We start from the raw sequence: 22828 nt of genomic DNA, 5'->3' as shown, positions 1-22828 counted from the left end.
AATCATGAAAATCCGAATCCTTTATTATCGTACTAATATTCCTTTCATATTTTGAAACGGAACAAATTCTTTCATTATTGTAATGGTGACAAATATTCCAAAGATCCCTTATTCCGTAAAAACGCGATAGAGATTTTTTTTAATTCTTTTAAATCAGAAAATTGCAAAATTTCATAAATACTTTAAACATTCAAAACATGTCATTTAATTTAAAAAGAAATTATATTAATTAAATATTAAACATTTTTATTTAAAGATAATCTATTTCTTTAGAAATTTTAACTTTAAAACTTTAATCAATTATTATATAAATGAACTTAAGAATCAATGACGCGGATTAATTTATTTCAAATTCTATTAATATACCAGAAAAATAAAAATTTTTGAGTAGATAGACATGAAATAAAATTTGTAAATTCAGAATATTCTTTCTTACCGAAGTTATTAAAAAAGAAAAAAAAAGGAAACAACCATTTAATTAAAGCCAACAACATCTCGTCCTCAATTTCCAATCGCTTTCACAACTTTTCTTACCACAAAGGAGATATCCGCCAATCGTAAAATTTGTATCTTAATAACCAAGATCCAAAATAATTCGCCATTCAGTTTTCATCCCGGTCAGTTCGAAACGATATCATAAAAACCACTACGGAATAATTATTATCTACGATATTAACACTTGTGTGCACGCGCTGGCAGGATACCGTAACGGCCTCGTCAAATGCATCGCTACCGAGCGTTTCATGGTCGCAATACGCCTACGACGATTCCAAGTCGTACCCTTTATCTTAATTCCTCCCAGAAATTCTCATCCTTATCTCCTCGGCGCAATGACATTCGTTAACCGATGGCCACTCACTCTCCGCGCGCCGATCGTTCAGGAATTTACGTTATTATTATTGCCCCGTAAAAACAAAGTGAGAGGAAAAAAGCGTTTCCCAACGGCGAATTGCTCGTTCGCTCGCTCGCGCGCGGCCACACTTTACGCGCGCCGTATCGTTCTCCCGCGATTTACAAGCCTTAATGGTAGAGTTATCGTTGTCGTCGTTAAACGTAAAATTTTATACCAAGTTCTTTTCCCCGCGGCGTGCGTCCGATTCTCGATAAAAACGATCGTAAACGAAACCCTCTCCTCCGTTAAATCCGATAATTCAACTCGACTGGATCTCGTCAGTGTCGCCGCGCGAATTTCTTACTTCAACCGAATCACCTCTTCGCGAGACGAGGCCTATATAGATAGCCACAACGTATATCCTTCGAAAAACATCGAACGAGTTTTGTATCCACTCCGCCGAAGATCGGGAATCGAGGAATCGGAAACGACTAAAAATCCTCCTCCAGTGTCGCCACGATGCCCTCTCTCCTAGGTAACGGCGGAATCCACGACTATGACGAAAATTTCGGGGTTCGATGGGGTTGCGGAGGAATGGCCGAGCAGGACACGGTATCCATGGGCACGAAATAAAACGAGTCGAAGATCTGCATAATTCATGGGGGGAAAAAGGGATCGCTGTTTTGGGGTTAGCCGCCGCCGCCGCCGCCGCCGCGGCGTTCGTCCTTCAGCGTGGCGTTTGTAACGTATAGGTAGAGCGGTTCGTGCGGATCGATCGAGTCGGTTCACCGCGACAGGCCACGCCTGCGCGGTTCACGGGGCGCGCGATTCGTGGAACCGCGCGGCACGGAGGCGTGGCCTGTCCGAGGGGGCGGAGCTAGGCAACCGCACGCCTTCGTGCGGTTCAAAGAGCGGAGGCGCGGAGGAGGTGAACGACAGCGCAGTCGACTATCTGCTCTGGGACGGAGTCGCTCGTACACCTTTACCTCCCGCTTCTCGCTCGTGTCTCCGTGACCGGCGAAGCAACGGCGCGAGGAACGAACTTTTTTCGACGACCGCTTCCTCATTCTCGATCCGTTTTTCCATCGAGTAGCTCGATTCGGAGCTTAGAATCCAGGGAGAAGGGAGAGAGAAACAGATGGAAGAACGAGGACGAGGAACGACTGGTCCAACATCGTAAGAAGATTGGTCGATCGGGAGGCGTGGAGGCAGAATGCGGTGATCGAGAGTAATAAACGTGATAAAGAAGCCTTCGAAAGGCTTCAGGCCGCGACAACCATGCTGTTGCCGGCCGATATGCTTGCGGCTCAATCCAAGATGGTGTACCAGATCAACAAGTATTTCGGGGAGCGTGTGATGACCAGGAAGAGCCAGGTGATGAAGACGATCCAAGAGGTGTGTCGCGTGGTTCAGGACGTGTTGAAGGAAGTCGAGGTGCAGGAGCCAAGGTTCATCTCCTCATTGACCGATTACAACGGCCGTTTCGACGGTCTCGACGTGATCTCGCCGACGGAGTTCGAAATCGTGATTTACCTTAATCAAATGGGGGTCCTGAATTTCGTGGACGACGGAACGTTGCCCGGATGCGCGGTGCTAAAGCTTAGCGACGGACGAAAGAGATCCATGTCTCTTTGGGTGGAGTTCATCACCGCGTCCGGTTATCTGTCCGCCCGGAAAATTCGCTCGCGATTTCAAACGTTGGTGGCACAGGCCTGCGACAAGTGTGCCTATAGGGACTCCGTGAAGATGATAGCGGACACGACAGAAGTGAAACTCCGAATTAGGGAGAGATACGTGGTACAAATAACGCCGGCGTTCAAGTGCGCCGGCCTCTGGCCCAGATCGGCTTCCCACTGGCCCATCGCGCACATACCTTGGCCGCATCCTAATATCGTGGCCGAGGTGAAAACGGAGGGTTTCGACATGTTGTCGAAGGAGTGTATCGGTTTGCAGGGCAAACAATCGGCGATGGAGGGCGACGCCTGGGCGTTATCCTTCATAGACGCCGAGAACCGTTTGCTTCAGGGTGGTAGCAGGAAACGTTGCCTGAGCATTTTGAAAACTCTCAGGGACAGACACCTCGATCTACCCGGAAATCCTGTGACCAGCTATCACATGAAAACCTTGTTGCTGTACGAATGCGAGAAACACCCGCACGAAGCGGAATGGGACGAAACGTGCATCGCGGACCGTATTAACGGGATCCTTTTGCAATTGATCTCTTGCCTGCAGTGCCGCAGGTGTCCGCACTATTTCTTGCCGAACCTGGATCTGTTTAAGGGCAAGTCGCCTAGCGGTTTGGAGAACGCGGCTAAGCAAGTGTGGAGACTCACCAGAGAGTTGTTGACCAACAGTCGTGCTCTCGAAAAGCTATAGTGTAGAAGAAATTTCTGATCTGTGAGAGAGTAGTATCGAGAGTATGAGAAAGAAATCTCTTCCGTGTTTGTGTTTGAAGAAGAAGTTACGGATACTCTGAAATCGGAGGCCTACTTCTGGAAGAGAATCTTCGAGCAAGCTGCTCGATCATGATTAACGCGTTCGTCGAAGAATCTCGTTTCGAAGCCGCGCAGTGTGTGCCCGCGAGGGGAATAATCGCGCGTGTGTGATTTTGTGGAGGACGCCGAGGACGATCGAACCAGTGCCATAAATACGCCGACGTTGACAGTCTCTGTTTCAGTTTCGAATCGCCGACGGCAATCGGATCACGATACTTAATTCTTAACCGGTGTTACTCGATTTCGTCACTACGTTATATACTGGTCCCAATTAAGAGACAACGATAGAGATATTATATCGATACGATTGTGATTGTTATACGATAAAGAAATTCGCGATCGAGATGAATATTGTGTGAACACGAGATATAAGTACGATAAATAGTTTGGAGAAGTATGGACGAGAATGAGTGAAGAACCGCGTTTTAGACTCATCGGTTGTGGGTTATGCTTGATTCATCCTGTCTCCCTCTGTCATTATGTACATACTACTTGCAAAGATATTTATTGAAAGTGTACACGAGATATGTGAAATACAATGCTATTTATATGGAACCGTAGCCGGAGTCGTCATTTTCGTCCGTCGAGGGCAACACACACCCACTCCTCACCTACTCGAAATTCACATGGAAGTCTAACTGTCGTAAATATTGTTTGAACGTATAGTTAAACGGTTTCTCGAGCATTAAACCCGCTTGGTTAGGTCTCGTAAATATCGAGACTTGCCACTAAATTCGAGATCGAATAAAAATTCCACTTTTTAGTTCAAGCTTAAGTAAGTGTTCGAAAAAAAAAAATAACGTCCCGATAAAGTAGCACTCTGTTTCATTTCTTCGAAATCTTTGTCGCCAAAACAATCTTCCATTTTTGTTTGTCTTCGATATATAAAATTAAACGAAGACCAAGTTACAAGTGTGAGATATTGAATTTTCTAGTCTTGACGATTGTAAATGTATTTTACGCTTAAATATCACTTTTACTTATTTTTAACGAAGGTTCAGTTTCCGGTTTTTCTATTGGTTTTGTTTGTCGATAAGCAAATTGCATCTTATCGGCAACTTTGCTCGTTATTTATACGTTCGGATTGTATATTGCTTTTTTCAAAGATAGAATCCTTATTGTGTTTATCTTTGTAGAGTATAATAATTATTTGTTATGCGATAATATTTATTTATAATTATTATCGCGAATAATGAGATTATGATTTCTATGTTGCGGAGATAACACAAAATGTTACGATTGATGAAAGATTACGTAATATAAGTTTTAATAGACTTTTTAATAATCGTACGACACCGCACAAATCCACGGATAATATTGAAATGAAACAACATTGAATGTTGAAATTTCGAAACCTTGTATCAAACAAGTCGTATGATGTATGCATATTATAATTTGAGAAAAAATATGGAAAATTATAAATATTAACCAAACGTCGATTATCGTGCCATGCTATCGCGCCAACGAATATTTTCTAATTAACATTTTCTAATCTACAACGCAATTTAAAATAAAAAAAGAAAGAGGCGACTGTATAACGATAAACACCTATAAAAACTGATCTTTAAATTAGCAAAAACAAAGATCTCGGAATGTCTAAGACGGTGTAAAAAGCGGATATGTGCGTATAATCGATTTGCTAATGCGAGTGACGGGAACGAGCTGAAAACTGGCAGAAGTTCAAACAACAATCGTTAATATTCGTGTTTACCACGCGTGCATCAAGGAAATTTCAAATAGCCCACGCGTTTTAATATATTCCCGCGTGAGATCCGCTATAATCTGCATCAATAAACCGTCCAATCGATATTGATTATCTATCGAGATATTGATATTGAGATTAATTAATATTTCTATCTAATAAACGTGATGAATATATATTGTGATTATTAATAAGTCGAGAAATTTTCGTAAGCGAAATAAGTAAAATTTAAGCAAAAAAGACATGTTAATATCATTAATTATTCATTTATCATCATTTCGAAATTTTTCATTTTATATTTGATTCGATCTATGTCGATGTTAATTCACGAAACATTTATGCAAATTGAAATGTGTTCATTAGTTGATAAAAGATCGTATATATATACGGTTAGATGTATAGGTTTAAATTTATTTTTATATTTTTATTCGATAGATACATACTTATTACCATTTAAGTATGTTTTTTCTGTGCAAATGAATTAACTGTTTTATCGATTTCTTCTCTGTCGAATGAATTTTCTATTTAGTTAGTTTTTAAATTAATATATGTCGAGTTAAAATATAAACAAATGTTAAGAAAATTAATCGAATCTTTGCGATTAACTTTATGATTAATTATATTAATATATTTCTAATGATTAATTCATTTCTAAATGTTAGATATTTAGAGAAGATATTTGTAGATTCATTGTTCAAGATTGGTTTTTCATGAAATTTTTTTGTTGAAATAATATCTGCGACAGAGATAAAAATAATTGCTACTTATGAAAGAAGTTTTCCATTAAATAAAGACACAAATAATAACTTTACTATCGCGTGCAAATTTTAAATTTTTCGTGAAAAAATTCGCGTGACGTTGGCTGTTTAATTGTACACGATCGATTTAATCTCGAGATCGACATTCCGCTCGACCAGCAACCGAATAATAAAACGCGATCTTTCAGAATAATAAATAAAGCGTGCAACGAGATCGTCGATTTTTTTTTAATTTGACGCAGAGAGAGAGAGAGAGAGAAAGAGAGAGAGAGAGAGAAGGGGAGAAAAATTCCACGGAGAGAGAGAAAAAAATATTTACATTATTTTAATTAAAGGTAAGAAAATGAAAGACGCACGAGGCGCATATACGTATATTACCAAACTCCTTTGCCGAATTTACAATTTCGTAGCGTGAATACTATCGTCATGGTCGCGTTCGTGGATTAAATATTAAGCAGTCATGCGTGCGACAAATTACCACGGTGAATAAATTTACATATTTATCTGGTTATTACCGCGACTTTCAGCAGAACGAAAACAAAAGTTGAACGTTAAGCACGTTGGAGAAAAGAAAAAAAAAAAAGAAGAAAAAAAAATTCGTGAAAAAACGACGCGACCGTTCTACGTTGCATATGATGTGTTATTTCGAATGTATAATGGGTTTAAATTGATAAGCCTTTTACGATCTCGTCAAATTTGTTCTATCGCCTGTTAGAAAATTTCCTAACTGCTTTCGAAAAAATTTGTTTTAAACTCGCTCTGCGTTTAGACTGTACGAAATTATTGCATGGAAATGAGAGATTATTTTAATTTTTCGAATTCGGTGTATCTTTAACATTTGCTTTATATAGAGCGAAGCAAGAAAAATCGAGACGAATAATCCAAATGGAATAATTCGCATGCGTTTTCATTTTTCTTTTTCTTAAACGGACATTCATTCCTACGTTCTTTCTTACCTTTCTTTTTCTCGACGAATAAAGCGGACACGATTTACAAAAAATTCGATAAATCCGATAAAAGCGATTCGGCAAAAAAAGGAAAATTAAAGAGAAATTGCAACCACGGGATCCTTGAAACTATCAAAGTGGCGGCAATCACGAGAAACAGGGTCCCCCCACGAGAAGAACAAATGGAAATAAATAAACAAAAAAAAAAAAAGAGGAAAAAAGGGAAGTCGAGACACGATATGCTAATGAGGCCAGCCGCTTTTCTCGTTTTTGCTGCGACGTTCTTGCGAACCCTGTAACAGATTCTGCGCGTCGAACCGCCTCTCACGATCCACGATGGGCGATCTCGAGATCGATCTTGGACCCCCGTGAAAACACCGTCCCCGAGATATGTGGAAACGGGTTCCTCGATTGGCGGTATCGATTCTCAAAGATAACCGGAGAGAAACCGAGACGGGGCAACATGTGGTATTCCACGGATAAATGTCCCCTTCTTTTCGCGGATGAACATTCGTCCAATCGTCCACCATGCTTCTTTCTCTTCGTTCGGATTCGAGGAAAGGATACAGCGATAATCTGCACATCTGATTTACAGAAGCTTAAGCGGATGTCTCTGCATTATGATATTCAAATGTTTTCTTTTTTTTTATGGTTTTGATTATTCTTCGCGTTTTCGCGAAATGAATGTATCAGAAAAAGAATTATTTTTAACTTTTTCAGTTGTAAGAGGAAATCGGGCGTTTCGAAATTATGTTTTCGAATTGTAAATTAAAAAATCTTGCAATATTTATTCTTTGACAAAACTTTTGCTGTTTGGAATTAATTATGGATCGTACGTGAATTTTTTAGTACTTCTATTAACTCATTCTGTCGTATCAAATTAATCAGATAAAAAAAAAGGATGCATGAAACTTTGTTTTCGAAAAATTTGCAAACAATGATTTTTATAATTAGCTTCCAATTATTGCTAAACTGTCTGGATTTTATCATTACTCTCGACAATCACTTGATACTTGATACTTGCGAATAATAACAGATTTGTTTGCAAAAGTAAATAAAATTCTCATGAATATCTTATGTTCTGATCATTAAAAAAAAATCATAATCATCGGTTTCGAGAATCGAGATTATGATCGAAAATAAAAGTCGTCGCGAGTTTGCAAGATTTTGCAATACCCGCAACGATATTTATAATACTCGACCATTAATTTATCATGTAAAATATCTACCATCTTCTTTGCTATTTCTATTTCAGAAACATAATACAATAATTTCCGGTTAAAATGGATTCTTAAAACAGTTTGCTACCTGAAAACCTATTAACAGGCTGCTTTTCAGTAGCGCTTATTGACTGGCAGCCTATTTATCCCCCTTTCTATTAGCTTTACCGAAGTAGCAAACTATCGTGATACTAAAAAGAGAAATTAACTGTTTAACACGTTGGAACTGCCTATGTATCCATGTTTTCAACCATCATTTCATTCCATTCTATTTTCATATCGCCCAGAATCATGATTTCCTTTTTTCACAATAAGCAAAGAAAAATTTACTTTTCCGACTGAAAAATAACATCCCATTCGAGACTTCTTTTTTCTCCCATTATCAATTAATTAACACCTCGAACATGATAGAACAAGAATTTTAAAAACTTCTTCAAAATTTAAAAAGTTTCAAGAAATATTTAAATAGGTCGAATATTCCATAGAGTTAGTCCAGAGCCGCTTTTTCCTTTTTTTACGAATATTAAAAAAAGTTTATCAAAACTCTCCTCCCCCGTATCCAATCGCGAGAACGCGAAGCGAAGCGAAAAACGTGTCGCCAATAACTTACGAACCCATAATCTTCCCCTGCGCATTTGAAAATGCGCATTAACGCTATCGCGATAGTCCTCCGCTCGGGCCTGCACTTTTATTACCGATTTATCCGTACATTGTAAATCCGCTCGATAATTCTTACGATTGCGGAAAAATGCGCGCCGCTAATTTCGAAAAAAAGCCTTCTCCGAGTCACGGCAAAAAGAAAAGAATAAACGATATCCGTGCGAGCATCGGGAAACACGATCCAGGAAATACACGTTTTCGATACACGGGAGAGAGAGACGGGGGAGGGAGAAACAGAGAAGCGAGAGGGAGAAAGAGAGGAGGGTATACAAGGGGGAGAAAGGAGAAGCGCGGAGGAAGAGGGAAGAGGAGCGTAGGCAGAGAGGCCCCTCGGTTGGTGGGACCTCCGCCGCTATAAAACGCTCAGATAAAGCCGCGATGTTTATATGCGTGGATCGCTGCGGAGAGAGGAGTGCCGTGTAGAAGGAAAGATATACCTGGCCGACCAAATAATAAGACAAAAGCCGGGGGTGGACGGCAAGTAGGAGGGAGGAGAGAGAGGAGGAAGGGGGCGCCTGGACTCGCGGTTACGAGGAGACGAATAAGAGGAGGAACGATAGAAAGTTGTGCATTCGTTTATTTGTTATCTTTGTTCCATCTTTGTGTCGTTGTTGTAATCCTTTGCTCTTAGAACATTTGGATTTTTTCCAATGGAAACTTTTTTTTTTTTGAAAATATCTCTTGTCGATATACGATGTTTGTGAAAATTAAACTAAACTCCGAATTTTCGAAACTGTATGAGAATAAATATTCTCGAGATTTGTGCGTATTATAAAATCTTTGTACAGTTGCTTTAAATTAGTGACAAAAAGAATTATTAGCCGTTCGTTACTGGAATCCAATCGTTTTCATTGTCTTTAAAAATTTCACGTAATAAAACTTGAATGATCCAACTGAATAAAATTGAACAAATTTAATTCGTTCCTCATCTACGAATAACAGTTATGGATTTCTTTTTACACGGATAGATGCATACTTATTATAAAAAAGTCGTAATACATAACTGATACATAATTGATTTGCAAAATATAAAACCTGTTTTGAAATTATAAACGCATTCGACAAAAATAATCAATATTTTCACAATCGCGTTAAAAACAGACCCAAGTGTAATTGTAAGTTTCATTATTACTCATAAATAATAACGATCGAAATCGAATATGCTTTTATCCGTTTCCTTTTTCCTTTAAAGTATCACTAGCCTCGAACGTGGAAAGAAAGAAAACGAAGAAGAGAGAGGAGATCGTGCAGGAAGAAATCCTGCGAAGTATCAGAGAAGATCGAGGGGGTGGGGGATGGTTGAACAGAAAAGAAGGAAACCGGACAGGAATGCACGGATGAATGCGCCGCGCTGCAGAGGCTGGCGAGCCTTATCTTTTACGAAGCTCCGACTCTCATTAAACTCTCTCCGCGTGGCTTCATCGAGGACTTGCATCGATCGTGCATGGATCATATAGCTCTCGTGTCTCCGTCGATCTTCGTGCATGAGTGGCGACGAATCCGTGCAGGCATGAAGATCGAAGCAATCGTGTTCGAGGAACGTGCTACGATTTTTGAAAACGATTTTTTCTTTTTCTTAAATTTTGTTTCCATCATTGGTGACGAAATTAACGCGTGACGATATATATATATATACGTAGAACGAAGTAAAATTATTCCACTTAAACTTTAAAATCCTACTTAATTTCGCACAATCGTTCCGTCTTAAAATCTCCAGAAAAGTCAAAAAAGAAAAGTACACTTTTTCAAAAAGCGTTCCAATGTCCCTCGTCAAAAATTATCTCGAATCCATAAATCCCCCTTTATTCGACGAATGCGTTTCGATTTCGACGAAAGGGGGCCGAACGAGAATATTTTTTTAGATCCATGGCATAATTATTTGAACACGGCCCGTCCATTCGTTTCATTGTCCAACATGTCGCGTCCTCCCGACATCCCCGAGTTTTATCGACGGTCTCTGAGATGCGCACGCTCCTCCAACCACCTTTCTCACCCCTTTCTCGGCCCTGTAAAGAGAAGGGAAGAGAGAGAGAGAGAGAGAGAGAAAAGAGAGGAGACAAGGGCCTTACCTACCGATCGGTAACGCGATACCCAACGCGATTCTTTTCTTTTTTTTTTTTCTCCTCTCTTTCCCTCTCTTCCTTTTTGTCTTGTGTGATGCACGCGCGTAAGAACGAGCGGCGACACGCTCTCCCGTGCTTTGCTCGAGGCCGGCAAAGCACGGGATTATAAAAATAACGCGGTTGTCCCCGCTCGCATCCCTGTTTCCAGTCGCGGCTTCAAATCATGTCGAAAACAGGGGGAAAATATAGGCTTTGAAATTCGAAACTTTTTTAGAGTGCAGCGTTTCAGAGGAGGGAAATATAAGTACGAGCCATGGCGGATACGGGGATCAGAGATGAATCAGGTCGAACAGGTTCTGCACACGCGTTAATAAATACACGCTAATTTCGCGGAATTATTTTTTTTTGTGCGGATTTGCGGGGATGATAGATATAATATTTTTCGGTCGATTATTTAAATGAGAAATTACGATAGGTTGAATAATACTTGTTACGTTTATCAAATTTTTACGAACGTGATTAAAGAAATAATCATTGAAATTGTTTTGTATAAATTTTTTTCTATATAATCGAAATCGTATTTGAAAGATATTCTTCTTCCATATCATAGCACGTGTTTTAAATATTCCTTTTAATCTTTTTATAGGTACGAAATCTACATTGAAATTTTGCATTAGTGTGTTTAAATTTAAAAAAGTATATTTTTTTTTTCAATTAACTAGCATGACTACGTGAAAATTATAATTTTTCTGATCTTACTGGGAATGAAAAATCCCAGTAAATAGTGTTTTATTCGTTTTTTCCTCTTTCTTTCTTTGTCTTTAAAATTCGTTTCATTAACCATTGAATGTAATTATAAAACGAATTTGTGCTAATTCGAATAAAAACAGCGTGATCTACGAAGTTGAACTGCAAGTCGGGCAGACAGATTTATCCTCTTATACACTCTGGTAGTTTCGTTGCAATTGAGCATAAAAACCGATGGCGTAAGTCGATCGGGCAAACTGGAGATCATTTTCTTCTTGCTTAATTAACGTTGCTTAATTAACAAATAAAATTGAAGTTAATATCGTTTGAAATTCTATGATGTGTACACGGAATAATATTAGCTATTGATATACATTATTATATAAAGTTGCAAAATGAATGCATATATATATATGTTCAAAAACCGGATAAAAAATTGATTTGTTATTTAAATTCGAAGTAATATTATTGAAATTTCGAGATAAAAATTATAAAAAACATTATAATATACATTTCGAAAGGAATAACATCTATGCATTCGATCGTTTCCTTTTAAAAGATTGGCCAACATACATAATATTTTCAATTGTATATTCACCGATCTAACGGTTCTATTCATTCTACATATCGTGTCTTTACAATTTATTCATTTTTATAATACTAATACCCACGTATAATGCAAATTTTAATGCTAATTGCATAGTTTAAATTCTAGCTTATCAATATGCTTGCACATAACAAAATATCTAATAAATCCTCGAGGTATAAATTGTATAGAAACAGTTATATTCAATAGATGATTCTGTATATGCACAGAATCAATACAGAGGTATCGATGTATGCTTAGCATTCACGTATTCACGTACATTTTTTAAAATAATGAGGTTTTAGAGATAGCGATTGGATACTAATAAAAAACTACTGCTTCTTGTATATTACAGTATTTCTCTCGAAAGAATTGAATACACACGATACAATATTGCTTTTCATAAACCATAGAACGAATCGAAATAGATTCTTTTATTAAATAGTTATTGATGATGTGTTCAGTCGAACAAAAGAGTTTCTGTCCCTTGCTTAAAAGAAACACAATCTTTAGAAATTAATCGCCAATTAATCATAAACTGATGAATATATTAGTTACGCAATGATTCTGAAAAACTTTATCGTTAATTCGAAAGAGAATCACAATCAAGAAATATCTAATCTTCTAAATCTTTAAATCTTCTTAAATAAACATTAGAATTCGTTAGATCGATTCGTATCTCTAGAAGATACAATTTTTAAACGATAATTATTAATTTAATCGCAAAGTTGGAATGAGGAATAATTTCAATATTTTACTTTTGTGCGAGAAAGAAACGGAGAGACGCGAGATTTTCTCCGATCAATCGAACAAAATTAAATCGCTAAGAATCCCATGCGAAATAGAAAAACGTCCGTCAAGTGGCACTTCCTTGGTCACATGTGCGTTCTCGCCAACACGCTACTCGAGAACCACTTACCAACGACATTACCCTACGAACCGTCACAGTTTTATGAGCAAAACCACTTAGTGTATCGCGAGGGGTTGGGGGTCATCGCATGCGTATGAAACATTGATGAGGACGTGGCCGGGGTGAAACGCGACGTCTTGGACTCATGAAAATATCGTGTCACGAGGCATGAATCGTGTCTCTGTTCGAACAAAATCCTCACGTTAAAGATTGACTTTCATTGAGAACATTCTTTGTCCTTGCTACGCTCCTTCTAGTTTATTCGCGCATTTGCATACGTATTTTTTTTTTCAAAGAATCGCTCATGAGAAACTCATAATTATTGTACACGTATACCGACTCATTAAAAATGTTTATTTACGATCAACTGTTGACATTTGCGAATATTAAGAAGAGATTTAGATTATACGAAAAAAAAAAATCGTATAGCTATTACATTAGTAGTTTTTAGCGGTAACAAGTAATTCAAAATGCATAAACACTGGGATTATTGGAATTATGGGAAATTAGAGAAAAGGAATGTATCGTATCACGAAATTACAACTATAATTTTAATAAAAGCCAACTCATTACACATTCACGTGACCATAACCGTATCGATCCTTATACTTTTTCCATAAACGGGACGATCGTACACGATATCAATATATACTTAACAAGACGACCATCCCATACGATAATATCCTCTCCTCTCATTTGAATGAAACTCGAGAAATCGTTATCCCGATGGCGAACGATCGCGATGATTCCAGCAATACGAGTATCGTCCAACAGATATCCGCTCCATTCCTGCTAAGATAACGGCAACACGACACAAAGTAACGACAATTAACGATACCACAGCTCGATGGTTTTCCCAACTCGTTCCAACTTATCTGCGTACACGTCCCGCCAAAAGTATAACTCCCGAAATGCCCTTCGACGATCTCGTGCAAGATAACCGGAGGAATCCCTCGGTTCCCGGTTTGCTTCTTTTTCTTTTTCTTTTTCTTTCATTTTCTCCTTTTATTGCCACGCACACCGCGAGCCGCAGACGCGAAATCAACACGGCCGAGTTTTTTTCTTTCTTTAATAAGAAACGAGAGGCACACAGAGGGAGGAGGGAGGAGAGGCTGGTTTTACGGCGAAGATAACGACGGCCAAGTGGGTGAGAAAAGTGTCACGGGCATCCGGTGATCTGGCTAATGTTCCCGGGGATGGCGAAGCCGAGAGTGGCTCCGGAGCCGAAAACAGGCGGCGCTCTTTGTTCTCGCCGCGTCTAAACACCGCTCCCGCTCATGCTACAGCTCCTCCTACGCGCCCATTGGGAAACGTATTAGGGCGAATGCGTTGAAAACGCGCTCCTATATATCACCACCATCCCTTCCGGTTGGTGGCGCGGCTCTCATCGATCAGAAAGTGGCGTAAGTAAGTAAACCTCTTAATTGTGATCGCGCGCGATGCGATCCGGAGTTTCGAGGAAGCTGAATGTTGGAATTTAGGTGTTTAAGCTGACGTAACGTTCATCAGAAAACGTTGGAAACGTACGACGATGATCTCTTTCGGTCCTGGTGGCGCGACCCTCATCGATCAGATCAAGTAAAGCGTCACTTAATTGTTGAGAACGATGGGATCGAGAGTTTCGGAGAAAAAACAAAAAGTTTAGGTGTTTAGAGATGGCTTCTGTGCATATCGACGATCTTTTTAGAAAATAGAACTCTTATTTTAATTGTTGTAATGGGATGAAAAGGTTTTGGAATAGTAGGAAAAAATAATATTGAGTAAGAGGGATGTAATTAATCCTCTCAAATGTTTTTAAAGGGCGAAAGTTTGGAATTTATACGTTAACGGATGATTATTTTTCGTGTATGTATCATTGTTGGACAAGAATGGCGCGAAAAAAGTTTGAAGTTTCGAAGATGAAAAATTGAAATTGATTGAATAATTCAAAGGCAATAAAGATGCGAGCGTAAGAATTTCTTTTATGACAAGAAACACTCTTGGTTATTAAAGCGTGGGAGCAAGCCACGTGGCTGCATTATTTTTTGAACACCATCTTGAGAGAAAGCTTGGCTCGCGGGAGTTATATTTCACGGTGGCAGATTTCGTAAATTGATATAAATGGTCGCAGGTCCTTTTTGATCGTTCGATCGACGAGTAACTAAACCAGACAATATTTTTACGATGTATGAAAGAAGATTTCAATCTTCTTAATTAAAAAAATATATATACATAAAAATGCTAGAAAGTATGAATTTATCAAGAAATTACTTTCACGCAAGAGCAACTTTCTGCCATTGAAAGGGGTGTAAATAAATTGAATCATCCTCCCAGCGACAACCTCTGTAACATCGTTACCAGAGAAAGGGGTAAAGGACAAGCTAAGTGCTCTCCAAATATAATTTGTCACCGATGAGAGAAACGAACAGAGACGATTTTCTTCACCTTTTTTTTCAAACTAACAAAACTTCTTCTATCCGAGATCATTTTCCAACGAATTACTCTAAAAGTTCACGATTTTTCTCTATCGCTTTAAAAAAAGTGTATCTACAACTAATAATCACATCAAGAATATCACTAACTAATAACTATTCGACAAAAGTTCACAATTTTTCTAAAACACTTCTTTCTATCAATATCTACGATCAATATCAATATCAAAAACGAAACACTTTTTCCTCAAAATTTTAAATATTCAACGATCGATCCCTTTTCACGCCGTTGGCTGCAATTGGAAATCGGTCAAGTTCGGTCAAAAACTCGATTAGTTCGAGAGGGTGGCGCTAGCTGCCGTTCGAACGAGCGGAGATTTATGTGGCAAAAGTGCGAGGCCCTATGGGCGGGGGTGTCGCGTGGCAAGCGGCAATAAGGGAAAATCGGTAGTCATCCAGCTTTTCCCCAGGGATGAGACGGGCATGGTTGTTGGGAACAGTGACAGTGAAGGAGAACAGCGAAAAACAACGTTACGAGCTCTCTCGCTCTCTATTTCTGGCCGAGCCATCCTCGAGGAACAAGAGGGGCGGAGGGCCATCAGGATTGATGCGTCCTTTTGCTTGAATTATTACCTTCCTCCTTTTTTCTTCTCTCTCTTTCTCTCTCTTCATCCACTCTCTCTTCATCCACTCCTCTTTTTCCTACCGCCACTGCTCCTGTTTTCACAAACATCCTCTCCCCCCATTCGAGATCCTACACGATCTTCCTTAATTCCCGCGAATCGTCGTCTGTATTGGCTATTTACGCTCGTAACTTCACTACCTCATCGCCGTTGAATTCTCGTTGGCGCGATCTCTCTCTCTCTTAAGTCTAATTTCGCGAGACATCGTACGCCTCGGGGTAGAACAATGTGATTTACTCACCGACACCGGTTGAACTATCGACCTAGCTCGTAATCGTGGCAAATTGGCGCGAGATACCGAGTGTTGGTCGATTACTCACCTGAAATCAAAATAAAGACAAGAAGGTTGAAGAGTGGAGCACGAAAATGGAGAGTAGAAAATGTATAAACATATTCGAAAAGATTGTTAATGCGTTGGCCGGTGATATTAGCGCGTGGTGTAATTAACTTAAAGCGATACAACATTTTGAATAAAATTTCCGTTCCGTGTCCCATGATCGTATTATTCAACTCGTTATCGGGCCTCGTTAATTTTCCTTTCCTTCCCATCTCTCCTCCTCCATTTTTTTTTTAAAAAAATTACAAACTCCGTATAATTAAGATTAAAGTATGCATCGATGCTCGTTAACACACTTAATTGAAAATATAAATAAAAAATTCAAATTTCGAACGGATCCTTCGAAAAAAAAGCACATCTTAAATCCAACAGGAAACAGGGAGAAATCGTGAGAAAACCGTTAACGTAAAATACATGCATATGGCCGATAAATAAACACGTCAGGATTATTAACGAGTCGATACGATACGAGTGACCACACGCGTGATTACGTTAATGCAGGTAAATGCGTTTCCGTGTCGCATTATCGAATTCGACTCGCGTATCAGTCCTTGTTAATAACTTTCCTTTCCCCCTATTTTTTATTTTTATTCTTTTTTTTCTCCTCCTCCTCCTCGGGCGACTCGCACCGCGTTACCTTAGTTATCTCATCGATTCCTCTGGTCTGGAACTGGGTAAAAATAAACTGTGGGCCCGCGACAAAGGCAGCAAAGAAAGCGAAGGAGAAGGATGGCGAGCGAAAGGGTACTCGCGTATTCGTTGCCCGTTCGCTGCGTTGTTCATCGGCGTGAATGTTAAACGGATCGTTCCCTCGGTCGCTACGTACGTCTAAAGTGTCCGGTTTATGGACGTTCCTCGGGAGGAATAGCAGCCCGCTGGTGAATCGGCGTGGTGACCGGTAGTCGCTCGAAATGACGTTAACAAGTTGATCCACCGCCGGTAATAACTTACCGCGTTTTTCTCAACCGTTTCGTGCCTATCATCCCCTGACGCGCTTTCGTATCATCGCGTCCTTTTCTTCCGCTTTTCCTTTTTTCGCCTCTAACTCCGCGCGATTTCCGTTTTTCTTAACCATTTGAAATGCTGCGCGAGCACGAAATCCTTTCGAAACAGTTGGCTCGTGCTCCGGTTTTCGCGGTCGATCAATCGTGGAAACGATATCGAATTTAATATTCCAGTGTCACGTTGTAAGTTGGGAGAAAGTGTCTTCCGTGTCTTCGTGTAAAAATAGAATCGTGTTATTATCGCTGGGGGAATATGAATATCGTGAATTATACGACGATATAGAATTTTTAAATTGGACGAGCGTAGATATTTCAGATTGTTTTAGATTATATTTATTTAAGGGTTGTATATTGAAAAGTGAATGATTCTAATCATTATTCCGGAACACGGAGCGATAAAAACGTTCGAAAAACCACTCCAAAATTCACAACGTTTAACATTCAATACGGGTGACGTGGAAATTTATGTCATAGGGGTATCCGATCCCCATGACGAATGTACCATCGAAACATTTTTCCAAGAAACGTAAACGTAAGAGAGAATTATTTTTCAATATGACTCGATATCTTCTTCTAGGAATCTTACTTCGATTTTCGAATTTACGTTGAATGTGTAATCATCCGCCAAGCCCCTTCGTCGCCGAGGATCGAAAGTTCGTCACGCGAAGGGATAAAAAAAAAAGAAGGGGTGGATATTTTTGCGGCAATATCTCGAACTGCGGATCGACGACGACGAGCTGCCAACAATTAATCCGGGCGGACAACGGCGTGGAACTGTGGACCGTAACTCTATACCAAACGTGGACCCCTAAGTTGGAGCTTAGAGATGAAGCAGCCAAGCAAGGATGGAGGAGGGGGGCGACTAGGTTCTGATCTCGTATCGTATTTCGTGTTATTCAAATGCCAACAATGCCATTAAAGGATTTCTCTGGTAATCCCTCGGCCCTTGGATGCTTGCACGATGGCGAAAACACCAAGAGGCACAAAGAGCGTGTACAAGGACAGTAAAACGGACGCAAACAGCCACGGGACAATACGAGCGGATTGTATCTGCGAGCTTTGTTCCTTCCGATCGGCCACTGCCTGCCCTGCCATCGCTTCTCCCGCCATCAAGGGCACGATCTTCGTGGATCGTGCTATCGTGGATCGCGTGTACGTTTTAATATCGATGATAATGGTATTAGAGTAGATTTTGTTGTATTAATTAACGTTTCGAAAGAAAGATCGATATTTGGCTAATGGATTGGATTAGAAGAGGATTTTTTATTTTCAATGAAAAAAAATTGTACGTTTTAATTCGAAATATTGTAATATATCGAGGATAATAGAAAAATTAACGAAGATGAAAATTTAATAGAATATTCAACGTTCGAATATAATAATAGTAGGAAAATTTATGTTAGGAATGCACCTCGAAAGATTAAAAGAAAAATCAAAGATGAACAAATGGAGTAATATATCTATTCGAACATACAGTTTCGATAACGATAAATCGATTTGTTTGATATAACAGAGATTACTTTTTTTTGCGTATCAATAAGGGGGTTGTTTTTAGCGCACTTATCGAGTTACACGACACAGGGGAAGAGGGCAAGTGACGTTTTATTCGAGAACGAATGTCGATGGTTTTGTAGGAGTCTCTAAAACGGAGAGAAAATCGGGATCAGATGGGGATGAAGTCATCACCGGTGGAGCGAAACAGCAGCCCCGGCAGGGCTGTTGGCTCGGAAACAATCACATTATACTTTGTACACCGAGCTCTTCCCCTATACACATCCCTCTCTCGGGGTGGACCGACGTAATGTAATGATTCCTTATTCCTTTAAGCTGAAAGAATTAACGACTGGAGGACCCTTAATGCATTAATTAAGTCATCTTCGTCCGGTATTACACTGGGTGGAAGATATTAATCGCTACTTTGCGTTTGGGATAAGAAAAAAGTTTTTTAATCATCAAAAATTAAAAAATACGTGGAGATGATTAAATATTTTCTTTTCGAGTTTCCCTCTTTTTCTTTCCTTTTCAATTTCTCTACAAATTCTACAAATTCAGATCAATTTACATTTCTAGAGATATAATAAACATCACCTAATTACTTACAATCGTAATGAAACGTAAATATTGATCCAATAAAAAAAAAAAACGTAAACTTAAACCATAAAACTGGTACAAATTCCACAATTTCTTGAAATTAAAACACAATCATAAGTCATAAAATGATATGCGACTAACTTATACGTTATTCCATGAATATTGGCGAGCGTTCAATTTGTAATAAATTCCAGGCGAGAGAAGACCGGGGCCAGGGATCATTAAGTCCGGTATTATAAATGCATTAAATACTGGGAGGCGATGGGATGAGTCAGAGTCGAAGGCAACGGGAAGTGGGATTTCGGGAGGGTGGCAGGTGGCGCCAATTTTACGGGCCGACGGCTGTGACGGATGTAACGAGACGCAGTTCTGCGCGAGAGTTCGTCACACGTGGTCGCTTCGCTGGGCACGATGTCATGGATGGTTTTATGGGAAACGGAGGGATGCTACGTCCGCGAGATCAAAAATCATCCCCTTGGAAACCGAGGAAGCGGTGCACGTTTGAATCGAAAGAGGAAATGTTCAAGTGCGTTGAATATTTGGAATCAACGTGTTTGTTTCATGATTGATTGAAGATAATTTGATTTAATTCAATAAAAAGTAAGAATTTTCAATTACGTGGTTTCCATAAGTGATCTAAATAAATGCAACTGGATAAAAAAGTTAGTGTTTACGGAATAGCTGATAGTCTCAAGTTTGTGTAATCAGTAACCAACGTCCCGCTGTGGAGCATAGAAATGGGACATCAGCTGTTGATCTACTGGCCTATAAACTGTTCACACAGTTTCTATAATATATGCAACTTTGACTTTACCACGCAAGGATACTAAAAGAGTCAAGATAAATATACTCTTTACTCTGATTTTACTCATAAAATTCTATACCGCTTCTAAATCTTGATACTTGGCTGTAACCCTGTTTTTCGTTAATATTCAATCGACTTTTCTATTTTTCATCGTTCACAGTAACTTTATCAATGCTAAAACAAAATATTCCAATCCCATTATTCTTACAATCTACAAACCACTCACTCGAACCTACTTCTCATCGTTATACTAACCAAATGGAGTAACCTTTCTCTCTCGCAAACCCATCAATTCTGAATCGAATTCCAAGCACCGATTGCAACATCGAAAATATGTAAATATACATTTTCAAACACCCAAATACTCACATTAACACAACAAACCGATTTAGACTTATGGTAAACGCGAGCTGCTGGATACGTTCTCCATTATATGGATCGTTAATCATCATCCACCCAATCTTAAACGGTTCCATTCCACTTTATATACTTTAAAAACAGCCTTATCGACCACTCTCTCCCTCTCCCTTTACCAACTAACTAGGATCTACGTGACTGGACAACTGGTTGCGTGCACGGTATCGCGGCGCACACTTTTGCCGCGCGCTCATATAACCGGTAGTCCGGCGGGGGCCATTGTGGCCAGGTATATATATTCAGTCAGTTTTCTAGGTGTTGCGTATCGTCGTAGACAGAGGTATAGATGGCGCGCGTGGCTCATTAGTACTAATGAGTAATGAGCCGATGATTAGAGGAGGCGGTCCGGAGGCGTGGCGCCACCTTGATCTCGCCGACGAAGCGCAAAGCAAACCTCTGCCCGCTGCCCATTCTTCTGCTTTATTTTCTTTTTCTTCTTTTCCTCTTTCTTTCTTTCTTTCTTTCTTCTTTTATCCCAACCTTTCTCTCTCTTTCTTTCTCTCTGTCTCTCTTGCGTTCCTCTTGCACGAGCAGGCTCGCTCGCCCATCCCACTCTCCTCGCGATCCACGACCAGTTCACCAGCCGGTCATCGACGATCCTCCGCACCGACCTCGATCTCCGGAAGATCGAGCCGTGTGCTATCGCGTTACCACGTTCCACGAACCCGTTTCTTCGATCGGGGGCTTTCCTCGAATCGCGCGAGCTTTCGAAAGCCGTGGGAAACGTGGGAGAGTTTTCGAAAGTTTCTTTCCAAAAGAATTTCGTATTTCGATATTTTCGAAGCTTTTCGGAGTTTGGATTTATTTGTTGGATTTATCGTGTAGGGGGGAATAAGAGGATTATTGGATCGAGAGGAGATTTTAATGTTATAAGATGAAATTGGATGTGGATGTAAAAATTATAAGATCGTGAAAGGGAATAATTTGAATCGTGGAATGAGAGAATCTTTTAGGATTTAGAAATTAGAATTGATTTCTATGATTCAAGTAGAAATTCGTGTTCACGAGTTGATCTACAGAAGTTTGTTTAATGGATAACTGAGTAAAGTTCGAATACAGGATTCTAGAAGCACGGTTTGCTTGTAATGGTTCAAAGCCCGAGGCGTCAAGCTTCGTGTCAGCGCGACGATCGCATCAATCCATCGCGGCTCCTCTGATGTCGTGCCTTTTTGATTAGGTCGTTAGGCCCGTTAATGCGATCATAAAGTCTCTAATTTAAAGAACATAGCTATTCTAGTTTCACTAGTGTACCTATACTTACAAATTCAAACGATTCCTTATACCGTACATATACTTTTCCATCAAAAGAATAATTTTCTGAAATTCTGTATTCATCTGCGATCCAATTACTTCCAAATATTGTTATTCCTGAAAAAATTACCAAAATTACGAATAATAATTAAAATAATTAAAATAATTTTGAAAATTTTGAGAATTAACGTAACAGTTAAAGGGTCATTTTTTCAAATTTTTTCATTTAAATCTCTGCGATCCAATTTCTTTCAAATATTGTTATTCCCAAAAAGTTACGAATAATAATTAAATGATATTGAATAATTTTGAGAATTAAACATTAAATTCAACATTATTTTCTTCAATTAACGTTTCTATCATTTACATCTCCGCGATACAATTACGTTTAACCCAAATATTTTATTATTATTTCTAAAAAATTACCGAGTCAAATTGCTCACAATTTTCTCGAATTAAAAGGTATCTTACGTTTACCTTTGACATAAAATCAAACAGAAAATCAAACACGCGATCGAAGAGTTAGCAAAAATTTGTGCAGCCGGATAACCCTCAATTTCGAGGTTTAGGTCGATGACACAACGCCCACTTGATCGGATATTATATCGGGGCCCCGGTAATAATAACATAACGACGCACGAGAAAGTCTGTTTCAGGTGAAAAAGGGGCGGGTAGAAGGGGGGAGAAAGGGGAGAAGGGGTCCCGGAGCCGGTGTCCCGCGGCTAGTGTCAACGTTTGACTTTACGAGGGAGCTGGCAGCCACGAGAATGGGAGAAAGGCCGTGGCTTGCAGGGGTCCACAGGGTACAATGGCCACCCGCCGCGGCGAAACCAGCCCCCTCGACTCCCGGACGAGTTAATGTTATTCCGCGCCATCCATGTATAGTTGCGTTTCTATTAAATAGACGTC

General features: G+C 39.5%; 2 protein-coding genes and 1 long non-coding RNA gene across 25 annotated transcripts in view; 2 read left to right on the top strand and 1 right to left on the bottom strand.

Annotated features, from left to right (window-relative positions):
- LOC107993727 (neurobeachin) overlaps positions 1 to 22828 on the bottom strand; it is a 429179-nt gene that overhangs the window by 34375 nt on the left and 371976 nt on the right. The window lies entirely within an intron of this gene.
- LOC107993732 (protein mab-21) lies at positions 11 to 3882 on the top strand. Its single transcript, XM_017050324.3, has one exon. It carries the CDS (start codon positions 2111 to 2113, stop codon positions 3206 to 3208), a length of 1098 nt encoding a protein of 365 aa, XP_016905813.1. The 5' UTR covers positions 11 to 2110; the 3' UTR covers positions 3209 to 3882.
- On the top strand, positions 16618 to 20856 carry LOC133666259 (uncharacterized). Its single transcript, XR_009830186.1, has 2 exons — positions 16618 to 17290; positions 17933 to 20856. It is a non-coding gene; the product is annotated as an uncharacterized LOC133666259 (long non-coding RNA).

This window comes from Apis cerana, linkage group LG6, assembly GCF_029169275.1.
Source record: "Apis cerana isolate GH-2021 linkage group LG6, AcerK_1.0, whole genome shotgun sequence".
In the NCBI taxonomy this organism is placed as follows: domain Eukaryota; kingdom Metazoa; phylum Arthropoda; class Insecta; order Hymenoptera; family Apidae; genus Apis; species Apis cerana.
The sequence above is the reverse complement of the archived record's forward strand: the minus strand, read 5'-3'. Positions and strand labels throughout refer to the sequence as shown.

Coding starts and splice junctions, on each gene's coding strand:
- LOC107993732 (XM_017050324.3), top strand. CDS start 2,111: ATGCTGTTGCCGGCCGATATGCTTGCGGCTCAATCCAAGATGGTGTAC.